Source organism: Monodelphis domestica, chromosome 2 (genome assembly GCF_027887165.1).
Source record: "Monodelphis domestica isolate mMonDom1 chromosome 2, mMonDom1.pri, whole genome shotgun sequence".
NCBI lineage: Eukaryota > Metazoa > Chordata > Mammalia > Didelphimorphia > Didelphidae > Monodelphis > Monodelphis domestica.
This window is the reverse complement of record NC_077228.1, coordinates 455,274,836-455,290,339: the sequence shown is the minus strand read 5'-3', so window position 1 is coordinate 455,290,339 and position 15,504 is coordinate 455,274,836. Positions and strand designations below refer to the sequence as shown.

General features: G+C 34.4%; 1 protein-coding gene across 4 annotated transcripts in view; it reads left to right on the top strand.

The window, feature by feature from the left end:
* WDR27 (WD repeat domain 27) overlaps positions 1-15,504 on the top strand; it is a 309,881-nt gene that overhangs the window by 37,365 nt on the left and 257,012 nt on the right. For all 4 annotated transcript variants that reach the window (XR_463197.3, XM_007484921.3, XM_016429020.2 and 1 more), the window contains exons 10-14: positions 1,539-1,642; positions 2,149-2,216; positions 2,649-2,770; positions 3,217-3,299; positions 15,313-15,391. Coding sequence is in view for 3 of the 4 variants with exons in the window: in XM_007484921.3 (XP_007484983.2) it covers positions 1,539-1,642; positions 2,149-2,216; positions 2,649-2,770; positions 3,217-3,299; positions 15,313-15,391 (456 nt within the window). In the remaining variant the exon portion in view is untranslated. The remainder of the gene's footprint in view (positions 1-1,538; positions 1,643-2,148; positions 2,217-2,648; positions 2,771-3,216; positions 3,300-15,312; positions 15,392-15,504) is intronic.

The following is a 15,504-nucleotide window of genomic DNA, read 5'->3' as shown; positions in this document are numbered from 1 at the left end:
AGAGCAGCCCCATTCTTCTTTTGCTTCTTTGGCAATTTGCCAAAGAGAATGACCACTCTGGAATGACATATCCAAAATGATTAATAGGGAACTGCTATCCAGGATAAGTAGTAAGAGAGCACCTGGCTTCCTTGGATGCATTTATGTTGACTGATTCAAATAAACTATATTCTTGGGTTTTTAAAAAGCTGGTACACAAAAATGTGATTGCTGAGTTATTTAATATTTGAAAGTCCATGAAAAATGGGAGAGGCAACTATATCCCCATCAATCCATGTGATCAAGCAGTTGTTTTTCTTCTGCCTTTCTACTCCCACAGTTCTTCCTCTGAATGTAGATAGTCCCTAAGCCCCTCAGAATTGTCCTGGATCAAGGACATTTGATTTCTTACTCTGAATTATTTCTTTTTTAACCTCACTTTAGTTGTTTCCAATATTGACAATTATCATTTTAGCAAGTAAGGCTCCCTACAAATTGCTTCCCATCTTTTGTTTCATTTGATCCATACCACGACCTCATGATGGAAGCAGTATTCTTATCTGTCTTCTAAGGAAGCCAGTTGAGAGAAGTTAGTGGCATCTCCAGGGTCCCACAGCTGGTCATTGCCTGTGGGCAGGGCAAGTTTTCCTCACTCTAAATCCAGTGCTCCATCCACTACACTGACTTGCTGCCTGGTAAAATAGAGAAAGTTGATTTGAAGCTGGAACAAATCTAGCTGGGCCAGTCTAGAGAGGTCTGGAGAGTTAGTAACAGACTTAGAGAGTTAAGTAATTTGCCCCAGATCACCCATAGAGTGTCAGAGACAGGATTTGAATCCAGGTCTTGATTCCAGAATTATTGCTTTTTCCAATTTACCCAATCACCTCATAAAATAGATGTTTTTGATTTGTACTCACTACCTCATTATAATATTAATAAGACAGGACAGATAGATAAACTGAATGTCTGCTCTTTTGCTTTGTTAACACATTACTACTACTTCCTCCTCTCTTTTTTCTAAGCTTTGGGGAAAAAATTACCTTTAGTAACATGATGAAATTGTTTGGGGATCAGACTGTGAGCCTATCTAAGTTGCCACTCTTCATCTATTTTACATAGTGTATAAAAAAGAAATCTAAAGCAATTTTAATAACAAAATAGATTAGAAAGGTGAATCTGTTGAAGAAATTACTGAATTAATTCTAAAAATAGGAGTAGCTAGGTAGTACAGTGGATAAGGCACCAATCACTTAAACCCAATTGCCTACACTTTACTGCTCTTCTGCCTTAGACTCAATAAGCATTAAAAAAAGTATAATAGAAATAATGTCAGGATTATTTATGATTATTTTTTGTTACCAATGCCATTGCTTCTCTACATTAGTTTAGATGATATGGAATTGAATGTAACATTGTAATTTAAATAGCTAAATGAAATAAATAATCATGATTTAAGGAGGGATGGGAGAGAGAACATAGGAATACCAGAAGTTTTTAAGTCTCTTAAACATTATGCTTCAAAGTCTACAAATTTTATTTTTCCTTTACTTTGAAATTAGCTTCAACAATGTCAATACGAGATGTTTGTGGATAGGAAGCTCAACTGGTTTCTTCGTAATTAACTTGGACAACTTTGAATTAGAATGTGTTGTATGTTTTAAAGGTAAGGTCCTAAAATATTCAATATTTGCCTGATAATTTGAACACTTTTCTTTCACCTAGTATGAGAAAAAGGTATAATTTTTCGGGGGTGGCTGGGTGGCTCAGTGGATTAGTGGATTGAGAGCCAGACCTAGAGACAGGAGGTCCTAGGTTCAAATGTGACGTCAGACGCTTCCTAGTTATGTGACCCTGAGCAAGTCACTTAACCCTCATTACCTAGCCCTTACCACTCTTCTGCCTTGGAAGCAATACACAGTAATGATTCTAAGATAGAAGGTAAGTGCTTAAAAAAAAAAGGTATAATTTTTCTTACAGAAAATATGCTCTACATTATAATTTATCTTATTGAAGGATGTTAACCAATACAATTTGAAATTAAGGTTTTTGCTCCAATTTATTAAAGAAAATAATAATTAACAAAGAAAAATAAATATTTCTCTAATCATCTTGAAAATAACAAACAATTCCTCCATTGTTTATAAATTTGCCTTTTTTTTTTTAATTAAGATTTCAGTAACCTCAGCATTAAAGTTGCTGGATCATGTGCAATAATGAATAAAGCTGTTAAACATAAGGTGAGTACAATTAATGACATTTCCATAAGAATTTAGTAGCTTACTTTATCATTTATCTTTAATTTGAACTTCTTAAAAGAAGATAGATTTATCTGAGAGTTTAAGGTAAAATAGTCTCGTGATTTGCTAGTTATTGACATAAATGACTAACTTGTAAATTGTGGATGACACTGTACCAGTCACTTAATCTCCCTGCTGTTTAATTTAATTTCTTTAACTGCAGAATGGGAGAGTAAAGTCTAGATCATTTGTATTGTACATTTGCTACATACTTACTGAATGTTGTTGAGTTTAATTGACTGCTTGGTGACTCTGGCTCTGTTTTTATTCATGATTACGGTAGTAAGTATACATGTATATAAGTATATAAGTATAGTGATCTATACTTCATGATTGCCTGTATTTGTATCATTTCCTGGTTCTGCCCTGCAGGTGTTCTGCTTGCTCACCTCTATGTTTGGAAATCAAATTGCTGTGTTGGAGATTAATCTTCTGGCACTCATGATTTCACAGCAATGCCATGACATGAGAGAGACCCTTTCAGTTATTGCCAGGTACTTTCCAAGCAGTGCACACTCAGTGGACATTTCTCAAAGACTTTTAAGTTCCTGTTTCTCATAAGCAATGCAAGTGAACTTTATCAACTGTGACATTTTGCTGTGTTAGTACAGAGATAGATTTTCATTCAGATCACTGAACTGTTTTGAATTATTTTTTGGATTTCTAGACTACATATCTTAATTTAAAATGATCTATGTATCCACACACAGATGTATTTCAGAGTAGAACAGTAATTTCAGAGTAGAACATGATTGGGGATATCAGGCTCAGGTCAGTTCTGTTCCATTTAAAAAATTCTAACAAATGTAAGAACTAGTTATTTGTAATTATCCTGAATTATTTACATGTAGTAGGCACTCCATATCTATTTATTTAAAACGATCTTTATCATATTAATGACTTCTTTTGTATTTCTTATTTAAAAAAAATTTTTTTTTAGTTCCTGTCTCCTGTCAACCTCTCCACTGTATGTTACAGCTTTTAAGACAAAAAGCACTAAGTCAGCTAGTCAAAAGAAGACTGGTTAGTATAAATGCTTTTTCTTGATTCTCTGGAATGGGAAACTTATACTCTAATGCTTCTCTAATCAGATTATTCTCTTAGTTGACAAAGCTACATATGTTTACATATATGTGTATATTTAATGTGTTCCATTTTTTAGTAAACTAAAATGTATTTTCAAAGAGAAGACAATCATTTATTCATTATTTGCTTCTTTTTTTAATTGGAAAGATCTATGATTTTATTGGGAATGGATGCTCCTATAATCAGTACAGATCCCAGAGCCTCATATGTCTTCATGTTTGGTGATTTTAGTTCATTTCTCTATAAGTCTATCATAGAGGATTTATCTGGTGGAAACCCCTTTCTTCTTTATTATCATAGTGGTATCATTGTAAGGCTTGGGTCATTCATTCAATCAATAAATGTTTATTAGCCACCTTCTATGTGTAATACATTGTAGTCAGTGCTGGGGAATTCAAAGACAAAACAAATATGAATTCTGGCCTCTAAAGGACCTTATTTGTTCTTGGGAATGGAGTGAGATGAGAAATATGTACCATTTACCCAGAAAAACAAGTAGAAAGTAACTTGAAAAAGGAGAGAACATTAACAACTATGAGACTTCTGACAGAAGCTGCCAGCTAAGTTGAATTTTGAAGGAAACTAAAGATTTCAGGAGTTGAAAGTGAAATGAGGAAATATTCCAGGCAAACAGGACATATGATGCAGAGCTGTGGAAGTGGAATGGGAGATAGAATGTGAATGAAGTTAGGTAAATACCAGGTAAGCCAATTTGGTTAGATTATTGAACATATGAGGAACAGTAAATAAATATTAAAAAACAGGGTGGAATAAGATTTCAAAGGACTTGCAAATCCAAATTGGGAAGTTTTCATTTTCTTCAAGTAGTAAGAAATAGAGGGCAGCTGGGTGACTCAGTGAATTGAAAGCCAGACCTAGAGATGGGAAGGTCCTGGAATCAAATTTGGCCTCAGACATTTTTTAGCTGTGTGACTCTGAGCAAGTCACTTAATCCTCATTGCCCAGCCCTTACTACTCTTCTGCCTTGGCACTAATACACACTATTGATTCTAAGATGAAAGGTAAAGGTTTAAAAAAAAGAAGCAAGAGGTAGCCATTGAAGCTTTTTGACCAGGGCATGGTGTTTTAGGAAGATTATTTTGGAAGCTGTGCAGAGAATGGATTGGAGATGGGAGAAAGGAAACTCTTTAGGAAGCTATTTTAATACTTTAGAAATGATTTAATGAAGGTCTAAGCTAGAGCGATGACTGTAGAAGTAAAGAAATGGAGGAGGAGTTGGAGGTGACATATGTTGTGGGAGTAGAATTATCATGATGTAGCAGCTGATTATAAAGAGTGAGAATGAAGAGGCAAGAATGAGTCTAAGGCTGAGGACCTGGGTGACCTAGAAGGATGATGTTGCCTTTAACAGAAATAAACAGATCATCCATCTGTTGTTCCTCATTCTTTCTACTTGATCAACATAGTTTATTTTCTCATTAGCAATATTTTTGCTTTTGAGTTTTGGAACACTTCTTTACCCAGTCATTAATAGTAACATGTTGCCCTTTTAGCCTATTAAGTATCTGTCCATTCATTCCTTTTCAATTACATGTAATTTTAATTTTTTCTGATATACTATTGTATGACTTATAGGCAAATAGTATAATCCAAGGAATATTAATCTTAAAAAGATGAAGGTAGGGGAAGCTGGGTGGGTCAGGCCTAGAGATGGAAGGTCCTTTGTCCAAATCTGGTCTCAGACACTTCCTAGCTGTGTGACCCTGAGCACGTCACAATCTCAGTTGTAACATCCTTTATGCTCTGGAACCAATATTTAGTTTTGATTCTAAGATAGACGGTAAGGATTAAAAAGAGAGATGAAGGTTTGCAGTGGTGAGCAGTTACAGATAATTAAAAATGCCTCATAATTTCCTTTAATTCAATTATAATAGATATCCTCTTTTTGTTACTTAATCATTGGCTCAGATTATTCTTCATATATAGTGCTTCTCCAAAGTACTCAAATTGATGATTTATCTAGCTACATATCATAATCTTGGCAGTATATACTTTTCATTTACATTGTTTTTTTCTTTTTCTTTTAAAAATATGTTTTTTAAATGAGAATTTATCATTTCCCCTCTTCCTGGGCCCCAAACAAACAAACAAAAAGAATAGCAAAACAAATCCCCATATTGGTCATGTTAAAAAATCTGTCTCATTCTACATATTTAGTCCCTTACCTCTCTGTTCAGTAGGTTCATACTTCTTCTTTTTATAAAACAATAGTTGTTATAAGTTGCTCTGCTTCTGTTGTCTTCACTCTGCTTCATTTTTAAAATTACCATGCAAAACACTTCTATATTGATCATTTTTGTAAGAGCACACTTATATATAAAGCCCAAACCCCCAAATAAAACCGTAAATACCCTGATGTGAAAGATAGTATTCTTTGATCCACATCCATCTGACTCCAACAGTTCTTTTTCTGGAGGTGGATAGCACTCTCTGTCATAAGTGTTTCAGGATTGTCCCAGATCATTTTATTTCTGAGAGTAGCCAAGTTTTCACAGTTGATCTTTGTACTTACTGTGTCCAATGTTCTCCCAGTTCTATTTATTATACTCTGTATCATGTAGATCTTTCCAGCTTTTTCTGAAATCATTTTGCTTAACATTTCTTATAGTACAATAGTATTCCATCACCAACATATATCACAATTTGTTCAACCATTCCCCAATTGATGGACATTATCTCAATTTCCAATTCTTTGCTACTACAAAAGAACTGCTATAAATATTTTTGTACAAGTAGATCCTTTCCCCTTTTTAATTTTCTCTTTGGAACTGTTATAAGTAAATATAATTTGGATAGGGGGAAGAAAAGTAATACTGAGGGATAAACATATAAATATAGAATATATTAACAGATAAGGGTAAGGTTTTGGGAATGAGGGGAAAAGGTTAGCATCTGACAATTAACCCAGCTATTAAACCCACTATTTAATTAATCTAAATTCCTAAGTTTCCTAAGGGTAAGTCCAACCAGATTTCTCACACACAGAGAGTCCTTGGTGGTTCAGGTACAAAGATCCAGCTGAGTTCTCAATTATCCCAGGGAAAAGAGAGTTTCTCTAAGTTTCACTCTGTCCACCAGAGTGTATGGATATGTCCTATCAACCTTGTATGTGTACCAGTTAAAATTTAGTTTTTCTGCTAGAAGTATTATATTTTATGAGGTTTATTAAAGATTAAGAATTTAAGAAAATACAAGTAAGAAAACATGTGCTTAGGAGGGCCAAAAGGGCCCTTCAATTTCACTTACATCATGAGAGACGCCTCTGCTTGGAAGTGGAAGTAGGAAGAGAGCGAGCCGTAGGCGGAGACCCTTTAAATAGTAATTTGTTCTTGGCCCAGGTGGGAATTCAGGTGAGGTTACAAAGCATTCTGTGAAGTGGCCAAGGACTTCTGGGGGTTGAAGTCCGGGGTTCAAATCTCCATTTTACATTTCTCCGTTTGATCCTCTGGGAAAAAGTTTTTTTTTTTCCCCCAAAGGATCATGAAAACATAATCAACCTAAAGATTACAATAATTTGAGGATAAGAGGAAAAACAAAACAAAACCAATAATTGTTGGACACATTGACAAAAAGCCAGTTGGGGGGGCAGTCCACTTTGGCATGAAAGTATAGATACAAATAAATAAATGTTCAATCAACCACACCCAAAGTTCATTTTGATCTTCTTGTGCAGCTTTTGGTCTGGAGGCATCTTCATGGTGTCTTCTCCAAATAGTTCAGTTTCTGGATTCAGAGAGGTAGCATCTTTCTTTACCTAGAATTCTTCTTAAAAAGAATTTAAATTTTGCAATTTAAAATAATAACATTTTTTTTTACATATGGTGGAATTAAAAGAGGCTGCTTGCTAGCTGTCCAAGAGAGTCCAAGAGAGATCAGATCTTCACCTTCCAGGCTTCTCCTTCAGCTCCAATGTGTCAGTTGGCAAAACTGTTCCTTGGAACTCTATCAGCTCTGGGAGAATTCTGAATGTTGAGGGCTTGTTACTCAAACTCTTTGCACCCTGTAATTTCCCTTGCTACAGAACTGAGACCCAGTAGTGATATTATAAGATCAAAGGGTATGCACAGTTTCATAGTCCTTTGGGCTTAATTTCAAATTGCTCTCCAGAATGGTTGGAACAGTTCACAACTCTACCAGTAGTGCATTAGTGCCCCAAATTTGCTACATCCCCTCCAATATTTGTCATTTTTCTTTACTGTTTTATTGACCAATCTGATAGGTATAATGTGGTACTTCAGTGTTGTTTTAATTTGCATAGCAATAATCAAGCATGATTAGAACAGATTTTCATATGATTATTGATAGTTTTGACTTCATCTAAAAATTGCTTGTTCATATCCTTTGACCATTTGTCAATTGGGGAATGACTTGTATTATAAATTTGACCTAGTTCTATATATACATTTGAGAAATTAGATCTTTATCAGAGAAATTTTTTATAAAAATTTCCCCCTAGTTTGATATTTCTCCTCTAATTTTGTTTACATTAGTTTTGTTCATACAAATTCTTTTTAAATTTAATGTAATCAAAATTATTAATTTTATATCTTATAATATTCTCTATCTCTAGTTTGGTCATAAATTCTTCCATTCTCCAAAGATTTGCCAGGTAAACTATTCTGTGTTCTCCTAATTTAGTTATGATATCACTCTTCATATCTAAATCATATACCGATTTTGAATTTATCATGACATAGGGTGAGATAATGGTCTGTACCTAGTTTCTGCCATGCTGTTTTTAAATTTTCCTAACAGTTTTTATTAAATGGTCAGTTCTTATTCCAAAAACTGGGTTCTTTGGGTTTATCAAATATTAGGCTGAGATCATTTACCCCTGTATATTGTGTTTCTAATCTATTCCATTGATCTACCATTCTATTTCTTAGACTTTACCACATTGTTTTGATGATTATTGCTTTATAGTACAATTTGCTATCTGGTATTGCCAGGCCACCTTCCTTCAGTTTTAAAAAATTAATTCTCTTAATATTCTTGACCTTTTGTTCTTCTAGATGATTTTGATATTATTTTTTCTAGTTCTATAAAATAATTATTTGGCATTTCAACCGGTGTGACATGAAAAAGTAAAGTAATTTTGGTAGAATTGCCATTTTTATTATATTATCTCAGCTTAACCATGAATAATTAATATTTTTTCTAGTTGTTTAGATCTGACTTTATTTGTGTGAAAAGTGTTTTGTAATTGTGTTTATATAATTCCTGGGTTTGTCATGGCAAGTAGATTCCCAGGTAATTTATATTGCCTAGAGTTATTTTAAATGGAATTTCTCTTTTTGTCTATTGCTGCTGAACTTAATCTATACAAATGCTAATGATTTATATGTATATGTGCAACTTTACTAACGTTGTTAATTATTTCAACTAGTTTTTTAGTTGATTCTCTAGGATTTGTAAGTATACCATCATATCATCTGCAAAGTTTAGTTTAGTTTCCTTATTAGCTCCTCCCTTTCTTAAAAAGCACACTCATGTATTTCTGATAGAGCTCCTCTTCCCTGCTAATAATTTTATTCCATATCCAACCTGAAGCTCTAAAATTACTTCTGATTCATCTATTCCCTTGATCTGGCCACTCATTTATTCACATATTCAACATACATTTATTAAATATCTATTACATGGAAGGCACTATTCTAGGCACTAGAGACATAGAGATAAAAATGAAACAACTTATGACTTTAAGATATTGTTTCTGTCTCACAGCCTAATTAATTCAAAACTGGGTTGTCTTCTCAGTGCAATGCTAACCTTTAGGTAAAGGTAAAGGACCTTCTCAGGTCTAGGTACTTGGGAACTCTCACAATGAAAATTAATGATTGTCTTATGGTCCAGGTTGAACATTAGTCAAACAAGTATCTAAGTGTCAGTTGATGTTATTTCACTTTAGTGTTGATAGGGGGTCAGGGAAACCTTATAACTACTGAAAACAGTAACATCTCACTTTAGGATCATACTGGGACAAGATGTTCAAGTTTCATCTGAAAACTGACTGGAGAGACTGAATTTTGTCTTTCACCATTAAAAGCCCAAGCTCCTATGATTGCTAGGGGGCACTATAGAGAGGAAAGAATCAGGGATAGAGATGCAGAAAGACAGGCACATTGTTGGTAGAACTATGAATTCTGGAAAGAAATTTGGAATTATGCTGAAAAAGTGTTTAAAATATTTATCTAGATTCAAATCTGGCCTCAGACACTTCCCAGTTGTGTGACCCTGGGCAAGTCACTTGACCCTCATTGCCTAGCCCTTACCACTCTTTCTGCCTTGGAGCCAATACACAGTATTGACTCCAAGACAGAAGGTAAGGGTTTAAAAAAAAATATTTATCTAGAGACCCTGTTTTTAGAAATATGCTCCAAAGATGATGACAACAAAAGAGAAGTCCAATATGCATCTTTTATGATAGCATTTTTATGGTATTAATAAAGAACTAAAACAAAATATATCCCATTGATTATAGGTGCATATAAATGGATATTCATGATATTTATTAGAGAAGCATGGAATAACTTATATGAACTCTTACAAGAAGAAATAAATAGAAACAGGAAAACGATGTATGCAGCAACTACCATGAGATCAATATAAAGAACAATAAAAACCTAGAGCTGAATTCTGTGTAATTATAATGATTAAGCTTGGCTCCAAAAGAAAGCTGAGAAAATATGATAGTCTCCCTCCTTTGCAGAGTGGATATGGAACTTTACATATGCAATTAGTCTTCATGTATGTGTTGTTCAGTTTTAGAGAATTGTCTTTTTCATTTCTGTTATAATGGATGACTTTCTGGGTAGAAAAGAGAGATATATAATTAGAAACAGAATGATGCAGAAACAAAAATTGTCAATAAACGTTTAAAAAAGATAATTCCTACATTGTGAATCTGAGAAACTACATCAATCATGGAAATCAGAAACAGAGAATTAAGGAAGGATGGATTTGTGGGAAAATAATTAGTTGTATTTTATATATTTTGAGTACCTTTGAGACATATTAGGGAAGATATTGAGCAAATAGTAGGTGATGGGACTGGAACACTTGGGAGAGATTTGTGCTTGCTATGAAGTGTTGGTAACATTGCACATAAATATGATAGTTTAATTCATATGTGTTGATGAGAAATCCATGAGAGAGCATGTAGAGAGAGAGAAGGCAGGGTCCAGCAATGAGCTGGGTTTTTCCATTTATAGGATGCAGACCATGGATGATATATTTGTAAATGAGCCTAAGATAGACTAATTTTCTATATATGTAGGAAGAGAAACACTATAGAATAGTGTCACAAGAGATCTAGAGAGAAGAGGGAAGGCCAACAGAACTATTAGAGAGTTTAAGAAGTATGAGACCTGAAAAAAAGTTCATTAGATTGCTAAATTCAGGAGATTATTAGTGACTTTAGAAAGAACAGTTTTAGTCTGTACAGGTAGTAATGGAATTGAATTGCAAAGTGTAGGTAGAAGGTAAAAGGATGGAGTTAATGAGTATAGACAGATTTTTCCACAAATTTGACTGTGAAAGGGAGGGAGAGATGTAAGATTTTAACTTGAGATTATAGTAGAGTTCACAAAGGTTTTTTTTTTTTTATTTGTTTTTGTTTTTGTAATTGTTCAAAGTTGGTTGAGATCCCATCATGTTTGCAGGTAGCAGGGAAAAAGTCAATGGAGAATAAAAGGCTGAAAATTAGGGGAAGAAAGAGATGATCAAAGAGGCAAGATTTTGGTTGGGCTTAGAGAGGATGGGATCAAGGGTACAAGTAAAGTTGGTAGTGTTGGTAAGAAGTTGCTCTTTTGAGACTGAAACAAAGGAGAAGATCTTAAGGTGATTTGAAATATGGAATTGCAGATAATGAGAACCTCAAAGGCTTTAGGTTTTTCAGTGGAGTATGAAATGAAGTTTTTGCTTTTGTTTTTTTTTTTGCTGAGAGGAAAAGGTGATATAGGTGACTTGAAAAAGAGAAGAAAAAATGTGGATAGCAAAGGTAGAGGATTTGAGCAAGAATTGATCAGGAAAGAATAAAAGTATTGAAGTACAGAAATGAGTGCCTAGCTCAGATTGAATAATGTGAATTTATAGTGGACTTAATCTGCAAGGCTAAGTGACTTCTTTTAGTGGTGTTAAGGAGCATACAGGTAAGAGCAAAGAAAACAGATAATAGAATAATCTAGTGTTGAAGTTTGGAAAAGGATGTGCCACCATGATTAGACAAGGAGTCAAAAGACTAAGGGGGTAGAAGACTTAAAACTTGAGCTGGCTAATTTTCTATAAGATATTGAAAGTGAGGGGAAAGTGATGACTTGTGTGACAAGGAAATCACTTTAAAAGACTGATATATATTAATTTAAGGTCGCCAAGGAATTCAGCTATGTAATTCCTAAATGAAAGCTCAAGTCAGCAGTCAACCTTTTATGGAGTTTAATTACAAACAGGAGGAAGAAAGGTATTAGAGAGAGAGAGAGAGAGAAAAGGGAGAGAGAGAGAAAGAGAGAGAGAGAAGGGAATAGGGCTTAAATACCCCCTCTGTTTAGGCTGGGCCAAAAGGCCCAAGCCCTTAGATAGCTGAGGCAAAGGAAAGAGATCAGTCCCTATCACTCACGTGACCAAAATGGAGAAACAGTCTCAGGGGCCTCCACCTCCAGCTTCCAAGCTTCTCAGAGCACCACCTCTCAGAGCAAAACCTCTCGACCCAACAACCCCCTGTCCTCAAACCTTGCTATCTTTAAGGAAAACATCCAAGTTCCCTCCCCTCAGTTCTCACATCTACCAATCACTGTCCATGTCTTCCCTGTGCCAATGGTGGCTCTAGCTTAACCCAGGACTGCCCAGAGGTCTGTGGCTTTGCACATGTCTGTTGAAGGTCATATTCTCAAATAATTAAATCTTGATCCTTTGCTGCAGCCCTTCCTAAATCCTGTTACCCTGAGTAGGGTGGAGATTGGAATAATTAAATTTTGATCTATGCTGCAGCCCTTTCCATTGTCAGCAAAAGGTTTCTGTCCTAAAGTAATCTTAAGAAGGGAGGAGGAGGAACCTCCCTTGCCAATGGGGTTCACATTCCAATAGAGTTCCCACTATCAGTATGAAATTTTCCAAGTATGAAATTTACCAATGGTGAAATTTCCAACATTTATAAGTCTAAGAAAATTTAAGGTTTACACTTGGGAAAGCAAGAAGATTATGGAATGAGTGGAGTTTGTAGTGAGGATGGAGAACAGGTTTTGGGAGGCTGAGGTTCAAAGAGAGCTGCCTTTTAACTCTTTTATTATTTTTTAAATTTAAAGTTTTTAATTGGACCTTGTGATTTTATTAAGATGGGCAATTAATTTCTTTGAAGGGGCCTTTAATTTTCATATGGATGTCTTAGGATATCTTTCTCATTTTCTTACCTAACATCTCCATTATTTTTAGATTTTTAGCTGCTCTAGAGCCATGATGCCAAAACTATGGCACAAAGAGACCTCTCTGTGGGCATGCACAAGCCCCTGGCTTGGCCAGTTTGCATCCCAGCACCACCCCAGCCCCACAGTCTGGGGGTGGGGTGGGGCATGGCCTGGGTCCCTAAAAAGTTCCAAAAGGTTCTCCATCGCTGCTGTAGAGTATTTAAAAATATATTGGCATTTTTGTAATTTTCCAGTTTTGTGATTTAGGTTATTTAGGTTAAATTTAGGTTATTTCTATTTTCTATTTTCTAAAATTTCTGTTTTCCTCTTTGTGTATGTGTGTGTGTGTGTGCATGTGTGTGTGTGTGTGTGTGTGTGTGTGTGTATGTATGTATGTATGTATTTTATCTGGTCCTCTTTGGGGCTTCATTCTTATTTCCTAACTCCCATTTCCATGTTTATTGTTTTTAGTAGCTCTTGTGAAAAGCCCCATTCTCTCAGTGTGTGTGTGTGTGTGTGTGTGTGTGTGTGTGTGTGTGTGTGTGTGTGTGTGTGAGTTTTAACTCTACACCTTGGATTTGTCCCTAGTTTAAATCCATAGCCCATTATTCTCCAATATTGAATCATGAAATATCACTTGGAATCTGAAAAGAATATAATTTGCAGGTGACCCAAAAAATGAATGCTGGTTCTAAGGAGGGTACAGCCAATGTTGACTTGCATGCATAGAATACATCATTCAATACATGTATAAGCACAGAAGGTGGTGGACTGGCCATGGGAACATTGTCTGAGTACTGCTTTAATATTTAGGAGACACTGAAAGACCTAGAAAAATGACTTCAAAACAAAATAAAATCACATAATATGAAAACATGTAGAGGAGTTTGGATCTGTACCTGTCAAGAGAATATCCATACTAATTAAATCATAGGCTCATCAAGATACATGATTAATACTTTATTTCTATTAACCAGATGTGAAAAAGTTATACATACCAAATATTAAACAAAATTTAGTTACTTGAGTAATAAATGCATGAATAATATTTTGCCAAAACATTAGATTATATTATTATTAATAAGCATTAATTATACATGTTGTTCGTTATGAGACATCAAATTATGTTTCTGATATTTGTGTTTTTAGTGAAAGGTTTAGTTTTTTTGATAAACCAAAATGGGTCAAATTTTTTATTGTTGGATTCTTTAGTAGATATTCTGTATCTATATGCAAATAATCTATGATAAGATTTGATACATTAGATCTTCTTTAACTGTTGTTGTTTGGAGTTTGTGATATCTTTGCATTTTCCTTTATTTGTGTATTTGGATTGCAACTTAGAGATGCAAACATTTCAATTTTTCCCCATATGGGACATCTTATTTGTAAAATAATATACTATGTGATGTGCTGTATTTTCATGTAAATTACAGTGTTTATGGGCCTTAGAAAAAATGCTTATATAATAGTACTCATGTAAATTCTCAATTTTATTACATAGATAGTACTTTCTCTGTAGCCAGCTGGTGGTTGAATTTCCAAGCACTGACTCTTGTGATTGTTAAAATATGTATTGGTAAGGACTTTTTTGTTTTGAAAAAGTTCATATGGAAAACAAATGAATGTGCCTGACTTAGTCATGCCACGAACCACAAAAATTGTATCCCTATCTTTATAAAAACACAGTATGAATGCATTATGAGTGTAAAATGTAACTAATAAAGAAATGAAAACATAATGTAGTTTATTGCTGAAATCAGTTATACAAAGCCTTTTGCCATAGTATTGCTTTTAACTTTCCTACATTAACTGTATGAGTTTTCTTGTAAAAACACTCTTAGATTTATAACTAACAAAGTAATTTTTATTTTCTAAAATTTTTTATTGATATCATTTTTTGTGCCATACATAATTCTTGATAATGTTTCTGCCCTTGAAACATTCTCCTTATCAACCCCCCAACTAATTTATTACCCCTCCCCCCAAAAAACCTAAACAAACCAAACCAAAAAAAGTGAACCCATTTGATAGAGAATTGGCTTTTCTTCTGAAAAATTTTCATATTCTTTGACCAATTAATGGTCTTATATATTTTGTCATTTCCTCATGTGGCTTGAAGTTGTTGCCATTTGATTGTTTCAGTGGGACCTTTTTCTTTATGATCTCTTCAGTGTTTTCATAACAAAGATCCTAAAGTGGTTTGCTATTTCCTTCTCTGATACGTTTTATAGATAAGGAAACTGAGGCAGATAGGGCTAAGTGACTTTGCCCAAGGTCAGATAGCTAGTACACGTTTGAGGCCATATTTTAACTCAGTTCTTCTTGATTCCAGACCTGGCACTCTATCCACTGTACCACCTAGTAAGAATAGCTATAGACAATGGACCTTTGATTTTATCAGAGACTTTTGGTAAAAGGATTTTCCCCTTCCCATTTGGGAGTTTTTCTTATTCTAACTACATTATTTCATTTTCATAATGAGATTATAATGTACCAAGCATTCCACCTTTTCAATTATTTTAATATAGGTATGAAGAATACTATAAAGGACCAACCCCTGGTTTTCCACAATAAAGTTATATCATCCGGCTATGCATCTGCACCACAGTGAGTAGAAATCCAAAGTCAATTCACTGAAATATGAAATACTAATAAGAAAAGACAATGTAAAATGGTAAAAAGAGGGCTGGACCTGGGTTGAAATTTGCCAGAGATACTAG